This window comes from Doryrhamphus excisus, chromosome 14 (assembly GCF_030265055.1).
Source record: "Doryrhamphus excisus isolate RoL2022-K1 chromosome 14, RoL_Dexc_1.0, whole genome shotgun sequence".
NCBI lineage: Eukaryota > Metazoa > Chordata > Actinopteri > Syngnathiformes > Syngnathidae > Doryrhamphus > Doryrhamphus excisus.
In genome coordinates, this window is record NC_080479.1 from 12742504 (window position 1) to 12758983 (window position 16480).

The window sequence follows — 16480 nt, forward strand, 5'->3', positions numbered from 1 at the left end:
GCAGGACTGTGTGTGTGTGTGTGTGGTCCATTTATCCTGACCAGCTCCCATTAGAATTGCGACCATACTGACGGCGTGTCAAACTGGACTGTCGCTCTCAGCATTTCTATTTTTATCAAAGTCAGCAAATTTAGGTAAGTCATTCCACGACCAGCGAGTGTACAGTGCAGCACCAAACATTATAATGACAAAGTCATGCAAAATTGAGTCTTTGACAGGACATTTTTTTCCATTGCAGCATTCGCTGGACTATGCGGGTGTACTAATACTGTGAAAGAGTGCTCACCTCTTGATGGTTGATGGTTGGTTGTGTGCCGTTCTGAGGGCAGCTCCCAGTAGCTGATGAATGGTGATGAGCGCTCCTACTGGCAGAGGCAGATGGCATCTTGGCATGGCTTCATGGCTCTCTGTGGACGGATATCATTAACGTAATTAGTAACTAGCTTGTTACATGAAATGACAGGGAGAGGTGCTAGAGATACAGCACATGTGTTGACTGTGTATTATGACCCATTTTGTTTTTCAGCTGCATTCATAGCGTCTTACTGTATATTGAATAATGTTGATGTTCAACACAGTTAACACACATTATACAGTGATAGGTAGGTGGACTGGTGAGCGATTGAATAGGTAGGTAGTTGAGTGGTTAGTGCAAGTGGGTAGTTAGATGGGTGGTTGGGTGGGTCAGCAGAGTGGTAGTTGGTAGCCAATGGGTTCTGTCGGTAGGTCGATGGGGTCGGTGGTTCAGTTGGTATTTTGGTGTAGATTGCTGGTTGATTGACTTGGTAGTTGGATAGGTCAAGTAGGTCGACGGGTGGCTGGTTGGGTACGAAGGTAGATTGGTTGGATCATTAAGATAGGAACATGGTTGGCTGTTCGGGCGATCAACTGATTGACTGCATGTTTTTGTGTCAACACACAGGTGCTAAACCTCGGCAGGGAAGTTGCAGACCTTGGCCAAGTGATGAAGAGGATGGCCCAGCTCATGGAGACCCTGATGTCAACCGGGCCCCAATCAGCACTGGTCTGCTCCCCGGGGCACCGCATGTACCTTCCCCACAATAAGCCACCTTCATGTTTTCCTTCTCCGCCCTCGTCTCAGACTGCCTCCAAATGGGCGGACACGCCCAAGTCACTGCCTCCCTCACAGCATAGCCCCCAAACGCGTAGACCCCAGGACCTTCCACTAGGGTGCGCCCCATTTCCCTCCCCCATCCCCGCAGCAGACGCTTGCCTGACTTCCTCGCCCCTTAGCTCGCCAGAGACTTGTCAATACAAGGACAGGCTTTCTACCTCGATAAGGTCAAGGGTATGCAGTCCACCTCTGCGGGACGGGGGGTATGCTAGCCCTCATCGGAGCTCTGGGTGCTCCATTCAGTATGGACCTGTGGAGACCTACCAGAACCAACCCAAGAGTTTGTAGCAGGCCTGCATTATGATTTTGTCTACCTTTTTTCCATAGACATTTTTGGAAAATGATCTCATTGGACGATGTTTGCAGGGATGCCAGAACCGTCTTGATTTAGAGACAACCAGTGCATGCAAACAAGTAAGTTGTGTTAGCTTTAGCATTTTGGTGTATGTTAAGACTCCCTCCTGCCACCAACCACCCCTGAGGTACCTTCTGTATTTTAAGCAATAGCACTACAGCAATGTTAGAATTCATAACTGGACACCACGGGTTTGTAGCTTTTCTCAAAGGGTATGGGTATGTCTCAAAGCTGGAAAGGTTAAGGTACAAAGGGGAACAGTCCAGTGACAAGCCATTGTACTCTGCGGCGCTTTTAGGTGGGAAAAGAAGAGCTTCTCGAGTAGTCAAGGTAGGTGACCAACACCCAACCCTTTGCCCTCCTATTCTTACTCACTCCCCCCGGTGCTGTATGGATGCTCTAATTTCCATGGACCAGCACTGATTGGTGCTGGTGCTGGACTGGACATATTGTGCTCTTTACCACTGGTCCTCAGGGAAGGGGGAGATGGGTTGGAGGAGGTTTGAGGCTGGCTGGTAGTAGCTGGCTATGGCGGTAGAGAGGGGGGGTTATGGTTGGCCTCCAGCGGCACGGGCCCTGCTGTCATCTGTCACACATAAGTAGGGCCCGGCTCTCCCTCTCTGGATCTTTTCCAATATTTCCCCACGTTTTCCATCTAACCACTCTCAGCCCTCCTTCCTCTTCTCTCTCTGCATGCTTTCCGGAGCCTTTTTGAGTAGTGCCTGTAGACGCACATTAACGCTGCATGTTCCTGTTGTGGAAATCCAGCTCGCCATTTATATCCTTCTATTTAAACGAAACGTTGTTTAAATAACCAAACTTGACATTTACTGATGCATATTTATTGGATGTGGGTTCATTTTTGAAACAAGCCGGGTAATTTAAGACATAAAGCAGTCAGATACGAGTGGCCTGGAGCAAACCAATAATAAATTGGTTCATGCTCCATGTTGCATAGGCCATTTCTCTGATGGTGAGCAATGATTTCCGGCTGGATGGCAATATTCCCATATAAATGCACAATATTTAAGACACTTTTATATTTCTATGAATGTATCAATATGAAATATGTATTTTTTTACCTTGAGGAATGCAAGATTTTAAGATAGCCCTCCTGTATATGAGATTGTGCCAGTTTTGCTTGCCGGCACAAGCAGGATATGATAAATTGATCAACTGTTTGTTCAAATGTATAGTAGGTTGGATTAAGATTCTCTGCTAATGGAATGTATTGGAATAAAACTTTCTCCCTTCAGATTTTGATATTAGATACATTGTTATGCTAATAAACGACTGATATGACTGTTAAGTCTTTACCCTTATTAGGGCCCGAGCACTGGCGTGTGAAAGCCCCCTTGAAACTGCTGTTTATTATGATCATTATTATGTGACTTTAAAGTAGCAGTGTTGTCACAGGTAACAACATTAATAGTTTTTTTTTTTTTAACAACTTCCAATTTTGTGTCATCAAACGGAGGGCCTTTCTTCTTTGCACTTTTGCCGCTTTTCTTCCATTGAGCTGAAAAGGTCAGTGATAGTGAAAATGAGCAACACCAATCGTGGCGGTGCTTTGTGTGTCTCAGCCTATTGTGGCGCTGACCCAGCTACCGCACACAAACCTTTCCATTCAAATTAGCAATTTATGTCCCAGATTGCAGCTCTAAAAAACCGTACAAACACTGAGAATTTATTTTTGTCAATGCATTGTGCCAGTCCCTGCAGATGTAGTACATAATGGACATTTTCTGAAATGTACCAGCTGTGCTTTTTATTCAACCTTTAAAGACCTGCCTGCCAAATAACAGCGACTTGTTATCGGAAGTGTGTGTGGCGTCTGATTTTCATGCTTATCCACGGCCTGTGTGTATCAGTAAGCACACATCCATGTATAAGTAAGTGTTTCCGTGTGAGGTGTTGGCTGTTGTGTCTGCACGCAAAGAAAAGGGAGAGGGGACACTTGTGTGTTTGATAAATGACTCTGAGCTGTTCCCGTGAGTGCTTGTGGCACAAGTGGCGCTCCGACTAAGGGTGGCAGAACAATGCACGTGTCAGAAGCCGCAGATTAATGGTGGCTTCCCCTCTCTGTCCCTTCAAGTCAACATAGCCCAGCAGCTGCCAAATTACCTCGTCTCCTTCTCCTCTAACAGGAAGTGACCACTTCTTTTCACCACCAGATTGCTGAAGATCACCACTGAATAAATAATCCTTTATTGTGTTGATCTGTGGAGCAAAGGACAGCATTGTAAAGTATAGAGTAGTACAGATATTGTGTAGTATAGTGCATTGGAGTATACTCATTAAGAACATGTGCAAAAAAAGACAGAAGGTTCTTAGTTCCTTCCTCATGATTATACAATACACATTTTTTAATTGTATTTATCCTTTAAATTTTGAATTGGATAACCCGTTTCTTTATTGTTACTTGTGTAAAATTTTAAAGTTTTAAAACTGGGGATAATCCATTAGATTTCAAAAAATGCTTATCAGTTTTGTGGCTCACACAACTGGTATACCACTAGAGGCGCTGTTCAATCAGTATGTTGGTTCTTCTTGCGTAGCATTTTACGATGAAACTTTTAAACACTTGCACTTTTGAAACATATTAGAGCTGGTCATTTCTGTGAACTTTAAAAGTTAATTTCATAAGGTGCTGACCTCATTTGTGCTTAAGGTGGAAGTTCATAAAAGTTCAATACTGACAAGACACAGTGTAACAATACAAAAATAATAATGCTCAGTATTGCTATAGTGTATTAATTTAATACATCTTGGATTGCGTCAACCAACAATAAGCATATATTGGTAATGTTCTGTATTGGATGTAATTAGACTGTGCAGGTATACCTAATGTTGCGTCCTATAAGTGTCTGAGTCCATTAAAAACAAATAAAAACTGTCATGCCATAATCCACTATTCCTCCGTGACCCTTGGAGGACCCCAAGCAGTGATAAAGCATCTTTTACATTATGGCTGTAGCCCATGCACGGCACTTATGTAACTTGGAGAAGCCATTGCACAGTATTAATCACCATCACATTATGAGTCCTGACCTCTTTGCCTTGGAGCTGCAGACAGCCTTTCATTGAAAAGGTGCCACTGCAGTTGGCTGGGCTAAGTGCACCAAGAGCTTTTTAATGTGACACAGTCAAAGCGGCTATTAGCTCCCATTGCCTGCAGGCGAGGAGAGGTCCTTGTGATGCGTCAGGGTCTTCCCCGTTTCCCACACTGTCTCCCATTTCTTCTCTAGAAATGCCACTTAGTTCGAAACACTACTACTTGTATTAAGTGACATGGTATGTGACGCTTGCTGTTGGAAGCTGATGGGTATTACAGGCTGCAATCACCCTCACACACGCACTATATCACAGGTTAAGCATCGGGGTGCTGGTGTGTAAGAGGGGAGACTATGAAGGCAAACTGCTCCCTCTGCTGCCGATGGAAGGAAATGCAGCTTGTGTTTTCATTGTGATTTACAGTATGACCGTCCAAAGTGCAATGCAGATCCACAGATAAGCGGTTTCAATGTACTGATTTCTATTTAAAATATATATCTATATACCATGTCTATACAACCCATGAACACAATCTATGTGCCTTGAAAAATCTGTCAAAATCATAAAAAATGATGGCTTTTGAAAAATGTCTGGGATTAAATGAATTATTAGTAGCCACGTAGGGTTGCGTTTAAAGACATCACGTAACTTAAGCTGAATTCAATTTTTGTTGGCTTGACATGATGTGTATACTTTAAAGATTTAAACCTAATTAATGAAATAAATTAGCTAGAACCGTTGTGACAGCCCTAATTATAATACAAATGCACACTTTATGGACAAAAATACTGCGAAAGTAGGAAAATATGGCGTCTTTTTTAATAATAAATAGAACTTCCATTCTTACGGGAAGACTTTCTACAAGATGTTGGGAGTGTGTCATAGGTCTCCGAGAGGGTCAATCGTGCCATCAAGGACCTAAGTCAGATAAACAGTTAAACAGCCGACAGGTGTGTCGCCATGTTTTGTCCATATTGTGTATATTTATACAGGGAGTCGCTATTTATACCTAGCAATACCTGGTATTCACTTGTTGCAACTCCTAAAGTCCATTTTCGTCTCATTAGGGAGACACCAGTTGCTCAAAGTGCCACTGTTGTGTGGGATGAGACGTGCAGGGCCGCAGGAAGAGATCGCCCGCGCTTGAGTGGGAGCCGCCATCACTCGGTGGGATGCTCTGCTTCACTGCTTCCACACACAGTTGAGACTGTTGGTGCACCAGCTGGCCGCTCAGCTAAAAAAGGGATGATGTCATGTTTTCAAGAGATATGAGGGAGATGTCTGCTTTTATACCTTTATGAACTTCCACTGGTGCTTGTTGCTGATTGGTGGGTGGCTTGCACACTCGGAGAGGACCACCCGCTCTTCAACAGCGCCCAAACACAAAACCCCCTCAGAACCCCATCGCACTTCCCCATCAGAGTTTAGATCACAGTGCTGCAGTGACAACAGGTTATATTTATTGCATGTAACCCATGAGCACAGACTGTTGTCATGGTTACCTGGCTGCCTGTACCGCTGCATGGCGCTATGATTATGGCTCCACCATGCCCGGGGCGGTAGTCCACACAGCCGCCAGATGCGATGTTGTAGAGCTTCCAACAGGCAAAGAACCACTCTTATTCCACCATTGTGGAAACGTGTGTGTTTATGTGTGTATGCTACCTCGCCTGACAGTCCCGCTCTGTCCTGAGGAATGTAAAGTTGGGGATAAACTGTAGTCAGGTACCAGTGGAAGTCCTGACAGCCCAAAGTCCTCATCAGCAGCAGGCGCTCAGTAATATTCGGGCTCTCAGACTGCACATAACACATTTTTGTAGTTTGGATCGCGTTCTGGGTTATGACATCGTCACATGACACACATACCTGCCTGATAAAATGAGCCAGCGTGTCCCTCCTGTAGAAAATCTTACGGTACGCGTCCATCCAAGTGTCAGCTATGCGGATCTTGTTCCTCTCAAGCTGCTCCTGGTCTCGGAAACGGTAGGGCAGGTGGCGCTGGTGGTCTACTTGGGCCACGCGGGAGCACGGGACCACCTCCATGGAGCCCCCACATGACCACACCTTGGACAAGATCAGCAATTAAACGTTTTATGGTAAAATAATAATGCTTTTTGTTTCCACAATGTGAGATCCAATGGTTCTGTTTGGGCCTTTGTGGAAAAGCCAAACCATTCCCAAGAACTTGGCAAAACCACAACACACGAGCATTAGCACATGAGTCATATTTCTTCATGTGCAAAATTATTGGTGATGGTAATGCTTTAAAGTTAAAAACAATTATCATAAAATATAAGATAAATTTACCCTGATTGACAGCTCAATATGCTCTCCTCCCCACAGCACAATCCCAGGATCATAAGCTCCCACTTTGTGGAAGAAATGTCTATCCATGGCCAGAACCCCTCCTCCTAATGCTGGACTCCTAAGTCACATTCAAAACAGGATGAAGTCAAACATTCCGCTATGGTGTTAAAATGTCATTTCTCTGCAACGGGAGCTACATTTCAGGGTGTAGTCATGTCACAAAAAAAAACCCAAACAAAAATTCAAATTTCAGCCATCTGAGACTCTTAAACTCACAGTACAGGTTCAACCGCCAAGTCTGGGTCCTTGTCCAGCAGTTCTGGTTTGGATTCCCAGTAGAAGTCGAGGTTCCAGTTGAAAACTCCCCACACTGGCCACTGAGTGGCGTTGTACTGAAAAGTCTGCCAGTGGATCATATCTATGATGGGGGAAACGACTCTGGTCCTGCACACATAAAACACCACATCCATGACGTGTGTGTGTGTGTGTGTGTGTGTGTGTGTGTGTGTGTGTGTGTGTGTGTGTGTGTGTGTGTGTGTGTGTGTGTGTGTGTGCTCGGCCACGTTAAGAAACACGCTGTCCTTTATTAGTCAGTTCTGGAGAGCATGTGTTTGAAATATTTTCACCATGCGTTATAATCTCCAGAGAAGAAAGTCAAAATTAGCCACAAGAGGCAGAGAACAAAATAGAAACAAGGACAATCATGTGAGAAGCTCCAGAACACTGATTAGGCATCTAATTGGAGCCACACTGCAGGCAGACTGAATACCACAACTGAGGCCAAATCATCAGACTACAGTCCCAAAACTGAAGACCCTCTCTAATGGACTCTGTCCTCCCATATGTGGTGCTTGAAGAATACTGTTAGACTGCAGTGTATGAGTAATTACCTGTCCTGAGCCACTCTCTCCAGGAGTGGTTCCAGCCAGCCACTGTGGCATTCACAGTGTGGGTCCATGAACACCAGAACCTCCCCTGAAGCTCTGGATGCACCTAGACTGCGACACCCGCCGACACCCAGACGCTTCGTGCTGCGAATCAAACGCACCCCATCCAGATTTGACACATACTCACTCAGCATACTCTTCAGGTTATCTGGAATGACATGATGAAGACATAATGCACTGATTAATGGGTCGGTGGATGTATGTATACAGGTGATGAATGGCTGGATCTACTCAGAGATGGATTATGCATGTCAAGAGATGACACATGGATGGAGATGGGGGGGCCTGATGGCTGTATAGTGGTGGTCACATGGGTGATGGTATGGATGGATGAATGAATGAATGCCAATGCATGGTTGTTTAAAGGTGGGCAGATGTGTTGTGATGACAGATGGGTGCATGTGCACATATATGGATGGATGGATGTAGAAATGATGAATAGATACAGTAGATGAAGAGACATGGCGGAGAAAGGGGTGATATTAGAACATGAGCATGGATGTATATGGACGTAGTGGGGCATACACACCCCGAGTACTGAAGTCGTCCACTAGGAGGAGCTCCAGTAAAAAGTCTTTAGGTGCTGTGTTGAGGACGCTGTGCAACGTGCGTAAAAGAGTGGCCCAAGCCTCGTCATGAAAGCAGATGACAACGCTGGCAGAAGGCAGTGATTCACTGTACAGCTCCCCTAGACACCTGTGACATACAAGTCAATGTCACGCTGTCACACGATCAAGTTAACACTATTAGCATGCGTAAAAGTTGCGCACTCACTCGGGGTGTCGCACCTCTGGCGGTGAGACTTCTTCCTGACGCGTTTCTTTACCCTCGCGATCCTGCTTCTTGGCTGCGGGCAGGAGCACCTTGTAACCCCACTTCTTATTGTGTGGAGGGTTCTTTGTGCCCTGAGTGGACCCCACGAACAGAAGCTGGTCCTCTTGAAGCGAGTTGATGGGGAAGTCGACTACGAGCTCCAACGCCGCGTCTCGGAACTGCACCACGGCATCCGAGTCGTCTGGCGAACCGAGGGTCCGCCGTGGAGTGGCGGCTTCCTGCTGAGTGCCACCGTGGAAGAGATCGGAGAGTGTCAAAATAAGCAACCCGACGAGCAACAGCCACAAACACAGCATCCTCCTCCGGATGGTTCTAGCGCTGCCCCGCAGCCACATGTTGGAGGGAGGCTGCAGGACTGTTAGCCCAGGACTGTCGTCACTTCCATGTTCGACTTAAGTCTAGAACTATGGCACAGAACAACTACGCAAGCACACAACCAGCACATTTGTATCCACTGGACGAGAGACGCAGGTTGACAAGAACGCTCAACGAGGGCTGGGCGGATCGATCCAAATATCGATAGCACAGATATCAAATACGACACGTGATAAGATCGCAGTTTTTATGTTTTCCTTTGCACAATCATGTGTAGTTATGTGGTGCCGACTGTTTACATTGTTGTATTCATACATTGTTGTATTCATATAGTGTGGTATTGTCCGTGGAGACAGTAGGTATTAGGGGGTAAAACAACATTTAAACCAATAGTAGTTTTGCTTTTGGTGAGTTATTTGGCATTGACAATATTTGCTCAGACGATTGTATTATAGAGGGATTCATTTAGTTAATATTCATTTAGTTAATTTTTATTTTTACACATCATTACACTGTTATGCCTGAAATCTTAATTCTGATTAAAATCATGATCAATAAATTAAACGCAAAATCATTCGAGGGTGACAAATCTCAAGTAAAAAAAAATCATACTGCCCCGTATGTACGTGGTATCGGATCGATACCAATATTTACAGTATCGACCAACCCTAGCTTCAAATCCCAAAACTGAACATGACCTCTTATTCAGTTCACCCCAAGGTCCTAACGCCTGCCTACCAACTTCAAAATACCTCCACCTGCTACTTATTGACTGACATGCTGAAAGCACGGAGTTGAACCAATTCTTTACATTTGTTTTTCTGGACTGCACCAATATATTTAAATAATAACATCCCAAAAAAAACAATAAAGAAGTTGGACATTGCTTCTGATCTGTGTATGAGGATCTCTATAGTTTACTGGTAGAGGTGCTTGCAGTCTGAACATCTGTCAGGACCAGAAAAACAGAGGTGGTCCAGTCCAGTTCAATCTTGGCAGTTTATGAGTTCATGCTAATGGAGAAAAAGGCCATGGAAAATAATGATTTCCCCTTAAATTGCTATCACAGTCATACGTTTATAGCACAGCCTCGGGTCACCCAATGGGGGTTTAGGTTTTCCCCTGTATGGGACACTCATTGAAATTGACTAGTTATTACCAGTGGCTTAGATAAAAATGTATTTGTTATATGCATGTTATATGCATGCAAGACATTTAGTCCACATTTAACAAAAATATACATTTGGTTTTATGACTTTCGAAAAATATATCACCCATCACTTGGAGATGGCTTGGATGAAGAAGACTTGTGCAAGTTACTATAAAAAGAATATATACAGTAGTGTTTGTCAGTGTGACATTGTTTTGCATTACATCCAGCCCAAAAAGGCCATTGCACGTATAGGGCCTGCTAGTTTGTAGGCTTGATGCATGTGTGAAAGATGGATGAGTCTGTGATAACACAGTGCTGAGTGTGTGAGAAGAGCAGTTTACCATCCATACATTATGTACAAAGACACTGCAGTCCACTCAAGATGACAAGGCAGAGTCACTAATTTACCTTGCAGGGCTAATTATTGGACTGCTTGCTCCTTTTTGTTCCAGGACCTTTATCCGAGGATGTGCTGAAAAACAGAGGACCGCAATAAGAGAGGCCTGCGAGAAAGGAAGATAAGAGCAGTGGTCAACGATGGTCTGTTCCATGTGTTCTAAGTGGGTGTTCACAATGCAAGAGGGGATAAAAAGTTCTTCATGTATTTCCAGAAAAGCAAAATGAACACTCCCATATGTCCTCTGCACAAGCCAAAACACACTGAAGTGAAGTATCTGCTGCCAACACATAGCAGCACAGGAGCGTGCGCACACACAAACGCACGCACACGCAAGGAATTTGTCTGCATTCCACCTCTAGAAACATAAGCTGTGCATGAAATGGTAGCAAGCACATCTGCACTATTAAACGTTATGTATGGTGTGATGCTTTTGTCAGCCGTTCTTCATTCATTCATATTTCTACATCAAGAGAATGCGCCCCATAAAAGAGAATGGGTGTGGTGCTTGGAAATAATAGGTAAAATACATAATATTCAACGACTTTGGTAATAATGAAGCAATGAGAAAAGTGTTGGCTACAGCGGTGACGCCCCCTGATGGACAAAAATCTAAATTCTTAAAAGGGATGGGTGTTGTTTTTCTACGAAGCCATTTGTATTGTATTTTTGACTTTTAATATGTATTTGAGTGAAGATCTCATTTTTTTGGGGGGGGGGGGGGGGTGGACCACAATGAAATGGAGATGACCATCACATGTTGTATGGTGCTGAAACACAACACAACCTTTCACGCTGCTATATTGCACACTTTCCTTCTGCTTTTGGGACGCTGTGGCGCAAGCGGCTTCCATGCATCAGTGGGTCACTGTGAGCAAAGTGACTGTCATGTGGTCACTGTCACACATGGATATACTAAAATAAATGAAATAACATGAATGCAACGGGACTGCATCTGTATTAAGTGGGCCACGTTATAATTTGGAGTTGACACCTCGATCGTGGACAATTATCATCAGCATATTGATGATCCGTCTTTAGATGTACAGTACCAATCGATAGAAGAAAAGAGGAAGAGGACGCATCTCTCTCCTCATGACTTCCCTGCCTTGTGCACTCTAATGAGGGATGAGATGTGTCTCGTTAGGAACCATCACATGTCTATGTGCTCACCAGCTACAGATTCAATTACTGCACACAAACAGTCAAATCAGACCAGGACGAGCAGAGCGTCGGCCAACATCTTCTCCAGCAGACATCCACTGACGCAGAATAGACTACTTTTTTTTTAAGTTATTATTTTGAGATGGGACTCTTTACATGTGTTTTTCTTCTCGCGTGCATCTGTTTGGTTTATCAAGCGGAGGGACGCAAAAGTAAGATGCTCAACTTTATTATGGATGTAGTTCTACTGCACTTAATCTATCATATTCTAAAATGTTAGAAGTTGCTTAAATATTATAACGTGAATGGAAAGGTGACTATAGGGGTGCTAGTATGTCTACGGGGCTCTAATGTAAAAGCTGTATTTAGAAGGTTGTAATCAGGTTTTGCCCTAACTATAAAGATATTCCACATCCTACTTAATTGATATTCACTTATCCTTGTTGGGTCTGGAACCAATTAACAGCGGATTACTGCACAAAATTTTGTTAACATTCAAATCTTGTCGCACTGCAAATAAAAAAACGTCTTATTAAAAAATAAAATAAAATGCTTGTGTTTGTTTCTCCAGCTTACGCGGACATGTTCCCCCATAAGCACACAACAGCAGGAAAGCCTCATTTTCCGATCCCAAAAATCCCTGGCTGGGGTCCTGACACCAATCCATGGGACGACTACATCTACCCGCCACTAAAACCAAAAGCCAAGGAGCTCATGCACAGACGAGGTGGGTTTTAGACGTGTTTGTTGACCAGTTGGAGTGTTGAACCGAGAGAGGGTCTACCATGTGTCTCTGCAGGCAAGCCTACAGTCCGCCTCACCAGTGACAGCCCGGCTTTAAACGGCTCCATCATCTCCTTCACGGCAAAGCTGGAGTATCCTTTGTGCCAGAAGGAGGACGCCAGTGGGGACCTTGTGTGGGATGAGCACTGTGACGATGGTACGGAGCTGGAGGCTTCAGGTGCTGTGAAAAAAATAAGCCACAACAGGCCTTGTTATGAAACACGATAGTCCACACACTAAATCAACTGCTGCTTCCTTTTCCTCGCAGCAAATGGACAAGTACGCTCTGGTTACGTGTACAACTGGACGTCCTGGATGGATGACTACGGATTTGGGAAATGCACGGACCCGAACAAATGCAATGTGTTCCCTGATGGCAAGCCTTTCCCTCAGAGCAACGACTGGAGGCGCAAGAACTACGTCTACGTGTGGCATGCCATGGGTGAGACACCAAAGCACATACGGTGGTGTAAAAAAGTGTCAAGTCTAATTGAAATATTAGTCAATGACAACACAATTGAACACAAAAATGCAGTTGTTATTATTAAAGGAGGGAAAAAACTCCAAACCTACATGGCTCTGTGTGAAAAAGTGATTGCAGACTGAATGGTTCCATTTATCACAGCAAGTCTTCCAGGTCCTGAAGCAGCAACACGGCTCCAGACCATCACACTCCCACCACCATATTTTACTGTTTCTATGATGTTCTATTTCTAAAATACCAGACGTAATGGTACACACACACACCTTCCAAAAGCGTTTTTGGTTTTGGAACTCTACCATGCAGGCCGTTTTTGCCCAGTGTATTTCTTATGGAGGATCCAGGAACACAGGTCTTCATTGAGGCAAAATAGGCCTGTAGTTCTTCAAATGTTGTGGGGTCTTTTGTGACCTTTTGGATGAGTCGCCGCTCTGCTCTTGAGGTCATTTTGGTTGGCCGGCCACTTCTGGGAAGGTTCACCACTGTTCCATGTTTTCACCATTTTGGATAATGGCGCTCACTGTGGTTGGCTGGAGTCCCAAAAGCTTTAGAAATGGCTTGACAGATCGCAATTAACCTCAGTTATGTTTTAATGGAGGTGGGGGGGGGGGTGCAGATCATGTAGGTTTGGATTGTTTTTCCTCCCTAAATGAAAAGTTTCATTTCAAAACTGAATTTCGTGCCTCTTTCACACCACTCTCTATATATCGTGATTACACTAAAGACCGTTATTTTATGGTTATTTTCTTGTTCCAGGTCAATATTTTGAGACATGTGACGGCTCCTCCTCCAGCCTGTCCCTCAACACCTCCAGTATCCCACTGGGAGCAGAGGTGATGGAGGTGCTAGTCTACCGTAAACGTGAACGCAGGAAGTACAGCCCCTTGAGCACTGACAACACCGTTTTCTACGTAACAGGTAGAAACAGGCCTCCTCCCGTCGTAGCGAGCAGCTTTAAAAGCCAATAAATTAATCATGTCTGACTGTAACAGATAAGATCCCAGTAGCGGTGGACATCTCCCAGAAGGCTGCGGTCAATCGGTCTGACAACGTGTTTTTCCGCGGTGAGGATGTGCTCTTCCAAGTGCATCTTCACGACCCCAGCGGATATCTTAAAACCGCAGCGGCCATCGACTACGTGTGGGACTTCAGAGATGGCAACCAGCTGGTGACCCATCGCAACGTGATCACACACGCCTACAGCACGGTGGGCAACGTCACTGTCAAGCTGGTGGTGGAAGCGGCTTTTCCAGTGGAATGTCCACCTGCTACGGCCACGTCCGCTTCAACCCCTACCACGCCACCGCCCTCTACTGGTAATACACAGTAGAACCAGACACGGGGGTGGGGTCCTACGCTAGCTAGCTTTCGTGTATTGTTGGATATGAGAGGAGAAATGTCAACAAAAATTGCAGGGGTCATGTTTGCATTCCTGCCGTGTGTGTGTGTGTGTCCTACAGAGTCTTCAACGCCTCTACTTGCCACTCACCCTGTTACTATGACGATGACAATGGCACAGGGTGAGTTTCTACATCTGAAGTTTTCTATCTATCCATCCATAGACTTCAGATCTCATAACACTTGCTGCCGTCTCTAGCTTCCGTCGCTATGACAACTGGGATCCCCACCACAGAAGTCCCCCCTTCCATCGTGGCTACCGTGACCCCAGAGATCCCCGAGCCCTCCACCCCAGTTTGGCTTTGCAGCAAGCATGCGCCAGAGAGTAACGAGTGTTACCGCTACGTATACGGGACGTTTGTGGGCAACATCAGCATCATCGGTATGTGGAAGGCACTTGTTCATGTGCTTATCTGATCTGAGACTCATCATAATATTTTGGGAGTCACAGCCTTGCATCAATTCAATTTGCAGTTTAACAGTTTTATCATACTGCCATCTAGTGGTGGTAAAACGCAATTAATTCAACCTACCGAGATACAATACCCATTTTACCTGTATTATCACACTTACTATACAAATTATAACTGACTTAGTGTATGAGATGCGTTTTCTCGAGAGGAAAAAAACCTGTAAAACCATTAATGAACTGTAGTATAGTATAGGAGCATTATTCTGGTATATTTAGACATAGACTTTGTCATTGCACAATAACAGCAGTGAAATTGCCAACGAAATGTCGTTACCTGGCTCCCGTGTAATAAATAATGTGGAGAATAAATAGATGACATCAAATATGAACAATGTACAGCGTAAACAGTAATTTGTACAAATAATTGAGCAGTCCCTGAATGATATTTTCATTTAACGCCATTAATCACGTGCCGTTTGTCCACCTGCAACATTAGCTTTAGCCTAGCTAACATGCGTATGCTAGCAAACAGTTTAAGAAACGAAATTGTCCCATTTTCAATGAAATTTATTTGTTATTTTTAGTCAGGGTTTTGTCACACACACATTAAGAAGAAACTAAACTTTACAATTAAGAAAATAATATTTTCCTCAGAGCCCAAGCACCCAGTGAAGAGCCAATTAGCTACCAATCGTATTGTTGACGTGATGGCCGCCAGGATAACGAAGACTGACATCACTTTCCTAGTTAAATGCCTTGGCAGGTATGTACGATACATAAATTAAGACCAAAAATACTTTTCATATAAAGTCTTACCTTCCCTTTTCAGCGTCCCCACATCGGCGTGTACCATCGTGTCGGACCCAACTTGTACTTGGGTGAACAGCATTACGTGCGATGAGGTGCCTCCATCCGCAAAGTGTGAGGTGAACCTGAGGAGAACCTTTCCACAACCCGGCACTTACTGTGTCAACATCACGCTGGAGGACTCCCGTAGCTTGACTCTGACCACCACTACTGTCACCATCAATAAAGCCCAACAGGAACCTGGTAAGTTGCAGAAATATACCGAAATGTTAGAGTGGGTTAGTAAAGTACGTTTCACCATTAAGAGTCCAGGACGCCCTATACTGCTGAGGTGATCCTCTCTACCGGCACTGTACTGTTCGCCCTTTTTGCACTTATTGCTTGTCTGCTTTACAGGTAAGTCACCCCCAATTTAAAAGTATATAGATAATTAATTTTGACAATGTTTTTAACTTACCAACTTCTGTCTCCCGTAGACGCTACAAAGTGTACCGCCCCATTCGTAGGTCCTTGGTGGAGGACGCCTGCAGTCGTGGTGGGGTCGGCCGCGGAGTGATACGCCTAAGGGAGGCGCTCTTCCCATCCAGCGAGGAGCGCCATTACCTGCTGACTGAGAGGCGCCCCCTGTAGGTTGCCCTTTGTTATGGCACCCATTAGCATTCCATTGCAATAAATGATTCATTTAAATAATATTTACATTCATTGATTGTTTACTTGATTCGTTGGCAATAATCTCCTGGTTCAGGTGAGGGGGTGATATTTTGAGTAGAATCATTTTGTGCTGCAAGTTTGTGGTTTAACATAAAATGCTTAGACATGAATAAAAGTGGTCAACTAACAAATCAGTGTCCATGGGGCTTATTTTACTGTATAAACTTAACAGATTCCAACCAAAAAGTGTTTTTAAGAGTGTCAAACTACATGACATAAGTTGTTTT

At 44.4% G+C, this 16480-nt stretch overlaps 4 protein-coding genes across 13 annotated transcripts in view; 2 read left to right on the plus strand and 2 right to left on the minus strand.

Annotated features, from left to right (window-relative positions):
• Positions 1–1423, plus strand: part of kcnh8 (potassium voltage-gated channel, subfamily H (eag-related), member 8) — a 37550-nt gene extending 36127 nt beyond the window's left edge. The window contains exon 16 of the mRNA XM_058047750.1: positions 923–1423. Within this exon, the coding sequence (XP_057903733.1) occupies positions 923–1423 (501 nt within the window). The remainder of the gene's footprint in view (positions 1–922) is intronic.
• The window catches only part of satb1a (SATB homeobox 1a), a 60012-nt gene extending 54395 nt beyond the window's left edge, over positions 1–5617 (minus strand). For 5 of the 8 annotated variants that reach the window (XM_058047756.1, XM_058047761.1, XM_058047757.1 and 2 more), the window contains exons 1-3: positions 5392–5572; positions 3615–3710; positions 287–407 (exon numbers count right to left, since the gene is read on the minus strand). The gene's annotated coding sequence lies outside the window, so the exon portion shown is untranslated. Of the gene's footprint in view, positions 1–286; positions 408–3614; positions 3711–5391 lie in introns of all 8 variants that reach the window. The other 3 variants (XM_058047759.1, XM_058047760.1, XM_058047765.1) reach the window with 3 other exon arrangements.
• Positions 5596–9170, minus strand: LOC131102238 (polypeptide N-acetylgalactosaminyltransferase 15-like). 2 transcript variants are annotated; one of them, XM_058047784.1, is made up of 10 exons: positions 8573–9167; positions 8328–8494; positions 7742–7946; positions 7128–7295; positions 6852–6969; positions 6411–6608; positions 6210–6341; positions 6047–6139; positions 5838–5981; positions 5596–5778 (listed from the first exon to the last, which is right to left on the minus strand). In XM_058047784.1, exons 1-10 carry the CDS (start codon positions 8965–8967, stop codon positions 5608–5610), a joined length of 1791 nt encoding a protein of 596 aa, XP_057903767.1. In that variant the 5' UTR covers positions 8968–9167; the 3' UTR covers positions 5596–5607. The 2 variants fall into 2 exon arrangements, with proteins under 2 accessions (XP_057903767.1, XP_057903768.1); XM_058047785.1 differs by having other exon boundaries at positions 5634–5778; positions 5838–5908; positions 8573–9170.
• Positions 9171–11691: 2521 nt separating this feature from the next.
• On the plus strand, positions 11692–16232 carry gpnmb (glycoprotein (transmembrane) nmb). 2 transcript variants are annotated; one of them, XM_058047783.1, is made up of 12 exons: positions 11692–11873; positions 12233–12388; positions 12461–12601; positions 12713–12886; positions 13682–13843; positions 13918–14241; positions 14386–14445; positions 14523–14705; positions 15390–15498; positions 15565–15785; positions 15848–15938; positions 16019–16232. In XM_058047783.1, the coding sequence occupies exons 1-12, from the start codon at positions 11804–11806 to the stop codon at positions 16170–16172; spliced, it is 1845 nt and encodes a 614-aa protein (XP_057903766.1). In that variant the 5' UTR covers positions 11692–11803; the 3' UTR covers positions 16173–16232. The 2 variants fall into 2 exon arrangements, with proteins under 2 accessions (XP_057903766.1, XP_057903765.1); XM_058047782.1 differs by having other exon boundaries at positions 11694–11873; positions 12461–12622.
• Positions 16233–16480: the final 248 nt, after the last annotated feature.